Source organism: Musa acuminata, chromosome BXJ3-8 (assembly GCF_036884655.1).
Source record: "Musa acuminata AAA Group cultivar baxijiao chromosome BXJ3-8, Cavendish_Baxijiao_AAA, whole genome shotgun sequence".
Classification (NCBI taxonomy): Eukaryota; Viridiplantae; Streptophyta; class Magnoliopsida; order Zingiberales; family Musaceae; genus Musa; species Musa acuminata.
The window spans coordinates 49,038,976-49,048,706 of record NC_088356.1 but is presented as its reverse complement, the minus strand read 5'-3'; the positions used below and the strand labels follow the sequence as shown (position 1 = coordinate 49,048,706).

The window sequence follows — 9,731 nt, the reverse complement described above, 5'->3', positions numbered from 1 at the left end:
AAAATAGAAAAATTAGGAAATAGATGAACATAAAGAACATGCTAAGAAAACCCAACATTATTTTTTTGCATTTTAAATTTATATTTTATCTAAGGAACGGATACTCCTTAAAACAAAATTACATGCAATTCAGACACTTTTGTTAATTAGAATTCTGAAAAGAAAGGGAGAAAAATCACTAATCAGCCTATAGTAGGCACCCAAAAAAGCCTGCAGGTTGCATTTTGTAAGAGTTTGGTTCCAAATGAAAAACTATCAATAGGTCTCTTGAACCAAGCTCAAATCAAAATAAAGCTGGTCAAGAAGGGTGATAAAGTATCTTCTTCCTCCTCATAACTGGTATGTGTTAGAATTTACATTACTTGTTCTTTCATTGTTTCGACTGAAATTTTTGTGAATTAAGTATGTTAAATTGAATCCTCCCCCTTTTTTTACCTTCCATCAACTCTCTTCTCAAATTCTTAAGCCTACCACCCTGTAGGTTGTTCTAAATCACTACCCTTGAATTGATTAAATCAACCACTACCATTGAGTTCATAAAAACTATGAACCCACATCCAATCCAAGTCTATTTCCCAAAGAAAACTATTTCACCTTTGGCTATTGAGTAATGCTAAGAGCAAACAGCCTGGTAAGCCAAGCTTCTCTATCTTTTCCTTCAAATACTATCAATCCTTTCTAAGTAGATTGCCTAGGCAACATCCACGCTCAATAGATGTAGGAATGTCCTCTGCAAGAACTATTTGCTTTTCAGGTTAATTATGCACCATGTCTGATTTTCCATTGTAGAAACATATAACAGTTGATCTTGTGAAACATCCAAGTTCTGCTTCAATTTCTAAAGCAACGTGGTACGCAACTAAGAACAATGGTCAAATGTGTGATCCTAGACCTCTTCCTTCAGCCGAACCATGTGTTTAGCAACGGACAGCTCTTCATGGAATATAAATGTTCTTGTTGCCAGCTCATGAATCTTATCGGTGTCGGCTTCAATTAATCAATCCTCTTCGACAATTTACCAAACCTTAGCCATAATTATCCATCATACCAAAAAAGAAATGTCTACCACATCAAATTCTTCTACTCTGTCCGAATAACGTTCTCTTACCCTTTCTTCTGCTATCATCCTGTTGCTTTGTTACCATGTATGTGTCCTTAAGTTGGTCCCAATCCTTTATGGATCTGGGCAATTTAGTTGGCACAAAATAAAACCTCTGGTGAACCCTTACACTAGTTCAGAAAATTGATTACAGGATCATTGGTTTTATCCTGAATTGGTCCAATCAGCTCGAGAAGTTTAGCACAATATGGGAACAACTCATTGACACTTCAGATGTTAATTGTTAGATGGCTTCTTCAATGAACGTGGACGGTGACATTATTTATAAGAGATTCACCTCTCCATATGGTTGCCAAAAATGGAGGAGGAACTCAGTTATTCTTTTTTTAAAGAGAAAAAAGCAAATAAAACAGGGTTAAGAACACAATAAAAAAACATGCATGTACTACCGATCACCATGTCAACATCAAGGATTTTTGTATATGTCATGGTACACAATGAAAGCAGATTTAGAAAAATATAATCATCTTCAGAAGGCTAGATTTCAGTAATGTCATAAAAAAACTACATTTTAGTAATCTTTAGGCATAAATTTTATATATGACAATAAGTAGCTCCTGATGATCTTTGTCTGATGTTTTCATATATGATACATGATTAGCCAGAGCTAGACTATTAGAGTTTCTTTTCACAAGTAATCAAAGATGAAAATAGAAAGTTAGAAATTTTGGTGAAATTCAAAATTCATAAATTGAACATTTAGGGGATTTTATCTAGAAAATTGAGTAGTTTTTCTTTAACTTTCTGTTGTAGTTTCAAAAGTTGAGGAAAATAACAAGCTTTAAGTATTTTTTTATTTTTAATTTTAATTTTTCCCCAAATTTAGGTTCCTTTAATATTTTAATTATTTTTATCACAAATCTGATGTTTTTATTACACATTGTCCAATTTGACCAACCTAATGCAACACAAATTTTTATATCCTTGAGCATTCAATCCAGTAAAAGACTTGGTTCAAATTTCATGGACCTTTCTAACAGCAATAAAAAGTTTCATTCACTCTTCATTATATGATTTCACATGCCAATTCTTTGAACACTAGTAGTCCACTTCTTTACAAAAGTTTCATACTTACGTGTTCTCATTCTCACTTCCTTTCCCTGGAAAGCCAAGAGGCAACCTCTAGAATTTCTAATTTATCTTGATAAAATATACTAGAAATCGAACTTAGATGTGTTACAAGGATCTACCAACTGCAAGCCAATCTAGCACTAAACATAAGATTAGTGGGAAAGAGAACATCTGGAAATATAATGAGATAAAACATTAACTGATAATGATACTTCAGCAATATTAGCTACATAGAGCACAATTAAGTTAATCAATGTTAACCTTCATCATCAAACAATAGACTATGGAATTAGATGGAAGCCTCTCCTCAAACAGGCAAACAGAAGTTACTGAACAAGGTACAAAACAACCATTCTCACAAGGTAAGGACAAAGTTAATGGCAGGAATTTAAAGCAGCAGACAACAAAAGCAGAACACAACTTTGTGACATGTGGTTTAGATACTGGACACAGCAACTGATAGTTGATATATCAATGTGCTATTTATTGTCTAAAATCCTAGATGTTTGAAATCCAGATACTGGCTGGAGGATAAGTAATAAGCAGCCTTACTTCAATTGCCACAACACAGTTAAAGGTTCAAAAGAACTTCTCATAATCTTGTGTTGGATGGTCCCAGACCTCCATGAATCCTACAAGTGAAAAATATTGTTAAAATTATAAAACAAAATGTTGTGTAGCAAACACTTAAAACAAACTTGGAAAACTATCTAATATGCTTCAATATCCAAACTTAATCATTCATGTAAAGCAATTTACAATGAATACAACCACACATCAGATGAATCCTCAAGCAAAAAGAGAGAATAAAAAATTAAGTACAACAGTAAATACACTCCATTTTCACCAGCTTATTACCGTAACAAGTATTTCGAAACCATTATGAATTGAGCTTGGAAATGTTTGTGCCAATATGCAAAGTCAGCCTAACCCAATTCAGATGATCTGGCATACCTAGTGTCATGAGGTGAACATACTTGGACATGTTTTTGGCATGGCTTATCTTTACAAAATTTGACATAGGTTTTCAAATGACAAGAATTTTGAAAAATGCCTAGTATACGAGACTCTATACTGAGGTTGGGTCTAGGGACCCCTCAAGCTGCTATGTTCATGAAACTTGGTCACCTGGTTGTGAAAAGAGCAACCTCACTGTAATGCCATGACCCAACCTCACAATTGATTCCTACTGATACACACTGTACACAGATAGTGAACCAGAATTTGACAGCACTTAGTTGCACTCGTGTTAGTCTTGCATGTATTTAGTTAACATATAGGTTGTTTATGTACATGTACTAAAGGACTATTGCGAAGGAAACTGAACTTGAACTCAACCTTAGCAAGACTCTCCAGTTGAACTGCCCGCATCCACTATGTAACTGGCTAAGCCAAGGTGGGTTTCAGCTCCAATCATGAATATCCTACATGATTGGCCATTTGGACAGCTTCGTGCTGCTGTGTGTCACTACAAGATGCATGTGACAAGGCTTACTTTCACTCGGATGGTGGGAAGATTAATATGCATGGCATGCATTTGAGGTGTTCCAAGGTCAACCAGGATTGCTAGATGGATTAGGCAAGGCTCAAGATACAATTTCACCACCTGGCACTTTCATATTTGGATTTGAAAGTGGAATCTAGCCCCAAGTCCCACTAAGCACTGGAACTGAGATGAAGGAAGACAGAGTAGGGGACTACTACTCATTCCAAGTTTTTTCCCTATCTTTTGTGTTGTACCAAAATTTTAGCTCTAATCTTATCTACTAAATTTAAATGGCTTTGCCTTCTATTTCATGAAAAGAAAAATCTCATGAACATCCAACAGTAGTAATAACTTGAATTTTAATATGTTAAAGAACTTTCAAAATTCAAATGATTGCAAAAATAAAAAGCTAACTGCTAAGAAAAGACTAATTTTGTGGGGGGAAAACAAAAATAGAAGTGAATTACTAGCACTAATCAAAGTTAACTCCTGAAAAATGATAATTTGTAAAGAAAACAACAAAAACTGCAGCAAATAATACAAACCTATATCTCCAAGAGATCCATATATTGAATCATTAACACCAGGAAACCCCTAAAAACAGACAAAAAAGAAAAAAAATAGCAGATTTATATTTGTAATAGGATTATATGAAAGAACAGAAAGATTATCTTCAAGAGATTAACTAGCAGAAGAAGAATTTAATCTGAAGAACAGGATTTCTGTTAACAAGCCATGCATATAACTTGAATTTTAATATGTTAAAGAACTTTCAAAATTCAAATGATTGCAAAAATAAAAAGCTAACTGCTAAGAAAAGACTAATTTTGTGGGGGGAAAACAAAAATAGAAGTGAATTACTAGCACTAATCAAAGTTAACTCCTGAAAAATGATAATTTGTAAAGAAAACAACAAAAACTGCAGCAAATAATACAAACCTATATCTCCAAGAGATCCATATATTGAATCATCAACACCAGGAAACCCCTAAAAACAGACAAAAAAGAAAAAAAATAGCAGATTTATATTTGTAACAGGATTATATGAAAGAACAGAAAGATTATCTTCAAGAGATTAACTAGCAGAAGAAGAATTTAATCTGAAGAACAGGATTTCTGTTAACAAGCCATGCATATAACTTGAATTTTAATATGTTAAAGAACTTTCAAAATTCAAATGATTGCAAAAATAAAAAGCTAACTGCTAAGAAAAGACTAATTTTGTGGGGGGAAAACAAAAATAGAAGTGAATTACTAGCACTAATCAAAGTTAACTCCTGAAAAATGATAATTTGTAAAGAAAACAACAAAAACTGCAGCAAATAATACAAACCTATATCTCCAAGAGATCCATATATTGAATCATCAACACCAGGAAACCCCTAAAAACAGACAAAAAAGAAAAAAAATAGCAGATTTATATTTGTAACAGGATTATATGAAAGAACAGAAAGATTATCTTCAAGAGATTAACTAGCAGAAGAAGAATTTAATCTGAAGAACAGGATTTCTGTTAACAAGCCATGCATATACCTCAGCACCATGAAGATCAATTCCAACTTGAAGGTTATTAAGGTCTGCTTGTACTGATGGGCTGCATGACATATCAGCTCCCAGGTAGTCAGAAATGGCTAGACTGTAGCTGTTCATAATCATATATAGACTGACCACTGTCACTTCAAACAACTTTTATGTGTATAAATAAGCGTCTAACATGAAACGTTTGATGCTTCTTTTGCTTATTTTGGAGAAATGCTTACAGCAAACTTACCAAGAGGTGCACTTCTTGAGTTCCTCAAAAACTAAATAACCGATGAGGTTACTATAAATGGCATCAGAGAATACCAATTTTAACTCCAGATATAAGTGCTAAATAGAGACGAAACAACTGCTTTCCAACTGCTGTCTTGCTCTCTTTCGAGTTAGAAAACGCTCTCTTGCTGAAGCCAATGCGTCATCACCTCTCGTGTAACGTTCAGTTGATTGATCCACAACTGCCAATTTATCACCATCATCGTAACCTTTTACAGTTACATCTGATGTTGTTAACTCTGCAGCTTGCTCAGAGTTGTTCTGTGTATGACTAGAAGTCTTGGCTTGAGTATCAACTTTCTCTATATCCCGAGTATAATCTGTCTGTGCATTCTTCTCAGTAGGGCCATGTTCAGGTACCGCTGAAGTGCCTCCGGGTGGCTTTTGTTCCTTCCGTTTTGTGGCATCTTCTGATTGAGCACCAAAAGCTACATTCTCACCGAGCCCAAAGTAAAAATCGCTCAAGTCACTCTTCTTGGTTACCTACATGAAGCAGTCATGTCGGTTACATTAACTGATTAAAGAAAAGAAATGGGTGCTGCATAATGAAATTTAATGACCATGATAACCAACTAAAAAAGTAAAAGCATCGAAGAGAAGTGTGATCACTCCTGAGAAATAATGAAATTGCTAGTCCCACTTAATTGCAACATAAAACAACTTATCACTCAAATACTAGTCAAATTTAAATTGCATCATTGCTGAAAGCAGCCATTTGAATTGGATTCGACATACAATAACTAGAAGCCTTCACTCATAATGGATCTTCTTGCACTATGGTTGATAACATAAAAGAAAATTCACATTAAGTTTCGGAACATTAAACATGCGTATTGTCACCAGAAGGACCAATCTTACTGGCTAAGCGTAAAAAAATTATGGTGCTCCATGTTTCACAATAACATGAGAACCATCATAAGTCTTGTCCTCTCCTAAGTCTTGCCCTAACTGATGTTAAAGACAAGAACCATGCTGATCATAAGTTAGCCAGATTGTCAAATCCACTCAAACCCTCAAGACACCTCACTGTGCTTCATAATTGGAAGATCATAGTTTATAAGACTACAAGTGTCACATATCTTAACACGATGTGATCTGATAGCCTATCTGACTAAACTGGGTATGAATCAAACCCCTAACCAAAACTGTCCAAATTCTGATCTGATCAAGGTTTTAAAAATCGAGATGAAGGTCAAGACTGGTAAACAAGAAGGGGATAATAATGCAATAATTGGTTGGGACAATATGGTTGGAGTATTAGACAAAGATGATGATAGGATAAGGTCACAGAAAAATTAAAATCAATACAAAAACCAAAATAAGATAAATTCAATTTTTATGGAAAAAATCAAAATTACCACCAAGTTTATATTAATAGATGACTAAGATGTGAACCTTGGATGCAATACTTTTACCAAGGTCTCATTCCATGTGGCCAACACCAAATAGCATCTAATACTTGATAGCTAATATTACAATTCATCAATTAGCTAATAGATAAATTCAATAATTATGCTCACAAATGCAATACTCCCGAAGGCGAAATATACACTTAATAACTTTCATCACTATAAATCTACAAAAGTTATCGAAAGTATTTCTATCTGATGTTAATACCAAAAGGATTTAAATTTAACAAAAGAAGATGACACAAGTATGTACAAAATGACTCCAAATTGGAAGCACATTCAAATAATAAATTGATAAGTTCTAATAAAAGTATTACCATGTTTCATGACCCCGACAAACTCATAGTTTTGGCTTCTCAAAAAAGTCCAGATAAACATACAAAAGGCAATTGCTGATGAGCTTATTCTACAACAATGAAGTGATTTTAAGCTTTTATTCTTCCACCAGAGAAAAACAAAATCAATTGTCGAATACACCACATTTTGTTGAACAGTGGATGTTTTTTATGCACAAAAGGTTGCATAAATCACATTACATATGCAACAAGAAAAATAAAGCAAAGCAGCAAAAAGAAAGATATGAGCCACTTACATCATCTCTTTCTTCACGAATTTGGCGCAGCCTCTCTTCGTCCAACCATTTTTCTTGTTCTGCTATCTTTTTCTTGTAGGCACCGATTACAAACTTTTCCTTATCCACAAAAAGGTGATCATCCTTGCTCCTCCCTTTCAGCAGCTTCCTCTCATATACAATTTCATGTTCCCCCTCACGTTGTTTTGCTTTCTCCATAAGTGTTTCTATATACTTTGACTGCAACCAAGATCAAACACAGACATAAAATTTTTAACTTGCATTCTTAATCGTTAAGCACTCAAAAAACAAGGTCGATCCTCTCCCACAATTTAGGTTTAATACAAAAAGGATGCCGCCGAAAAAGAACTGCCGAATTAGGATTTTTGAATTCACATCGTACTTGAACAAAGCACAATTGAAAATTAAAATGTTAATTATTGTGCCAAAGCAAACATACAAAGTCCACAAAGCTTTACTTTGTATCCTATTATTGATATGAATTTCAACCAAAATATAATTCAATACTCTTTGTATGAGAGATCGACTAACTTGAAAAAGAAAAAAAAACTGGAAAAGGTATCCCATGTTTATTTCAAGAAAGGAATGGAGAAGATACCAATTTCAAAAAGAGTAATAATGTGAGTTCGTTTTGTAGAGTATCCAACTTTGGGTACATATCTACTCGTTTTCTTCCTCTGAGAAATATTCTTGAAGCCCAATTATCACCGCCATAGTCTTATCTAAAAGATTACTTCTTTCAATTTGATCATTCGAAATGACCATAAAAGAAGAGCATAAAGAGGTCTCACATAAAACCGAAACGCAATTTCATGGGATCATCAGCGTAATCAAAAGGATCATGTTTTCATCCAAACGTAGGCAAAAGTGAAGTACCTTTCTCTCCGTTCGATCTTTCACCTTAGGGTGCGCAATCTTCCCTTTCATCTCGTCGTAAACCCCGTCGTAGTCGAAGACCGAGGGATCCTCTTCCATTGCCTTTTTGTGTTGCTCCTCGATCTACCAAATTCCACCATCAATCAATCAACCCGTAAGTTAATTTACTCATCAATACCTGGAATAAGGAAACCATTTTAAAAAACCTTCCGGAGAGACTTGTTCTTGGACGCCTGCCGTGAGATTTCCCTCTCGATATCATCCTCGTCGTCGTCGCCGTCGAAAGCGAAGGCAGGAGGGGGAGGGCGAGGAGGAGCTGGCTTCGAGGTCTTCTGCGCCAGCGAAAATCGAAGATGGAGTCCGTACTTCTTCAACCCTCTTGCAGAACAAATAAGAAAGTGATGGATCGATCTCCCAATGACGAGCTCCGAGCTCTTAAACAATTAGGGCTCAAGAAAAGCCCTAGTTTGCAGAACGAATCAATCGTCGCTGGGCTCCAATCCGAAGGAATCACTGATTTGGTTGGATCAAAAACCCAAATAGACGCCGAAAACCCATGAATCCCGCGTAGAACCACTCAAGATTCAGTTGGATGGTCCGGGGAAAAGGTCAAAAAGCCCTAAAATTCGACCGCCGATCGTTCCGAGTCCGGTCTCCGATCGAAGCCCCACCAATATCGAATGAACCGAGGAAGGGATTTAGCATACGCCTCGGGAGAGGATAAGTAATCCTAGGCCGACGAGGTGTCATGACAAAACTCTCTTACTCTTTCCGGCCAACGCGTTCAATTACCTGCTTTATAATTGGACAAGTAAAAGTGAGCATCGTGAGAGAGCGAGAACAACTCAACGACCTTCCGGTTTTCCTGGCACAGATATGTATCAAAGAAGGGTGGAAAGCATACACAAAGACTGTTTCATACAACACGTCATGTCAACAACAACAACAAAAGAAAAATCACCTTATTTGGATTTTTTTATAGTCGTTTTTGTGTTTCCATGTCATAAAAATCAATTTCTAAATAAAGATAAACTCTATTTAATCTCGGTTGAGTTGATTGGATCGTCAATTTTGTTAAGTTGAAATCACTGTTTAAAATTTAAAATTTAAATTAATAAATAAATAAATTTAATTTTTATAAATTATATTAATTTTATATCTAAGATGAGTCGAGATATTACAAATTCTACATAATCTAATTATGACCTGATGTATGCGAGGTATAATATTATATCGTGACGAGTCATCTGACTTCGATATAATTAATTATATAATTATTAAAATATTTTAATAAAAAAATATATTATATCATTTAAAATTTTCTAATATGGTAAGAAAAAGCCTTGTAGAAGAGCATATCTAGGT

General features: G+C 34.9%; 1 protein-coding gene across 1 annotated transcript; it reads right to left on the bottom strand.

The window, feature by feature from the left end:
* Positions 1 to 5,546: 5,546 nt before the first annotated feature.
* Positions 5,547 to 8,806, bottom strand: LOC135644263 (uncharacterized; the record flags this gene model as incomplete). Its single annotated transcript, XM_065161733.1, has 4 exons — positions 5,547 to 5,972; positions 7,491 to 7,709; positions 8,367 to 8,489; positions 8,573 to 8,806. Coding segments are annotated over 4 exons (1,002 nt in total), but the record flags the coding sequence as incomplete, so codon positions are not given.
* Between the last annotated feature and the right edge of the window lie 925 nt (positions 8,807 to 9,731).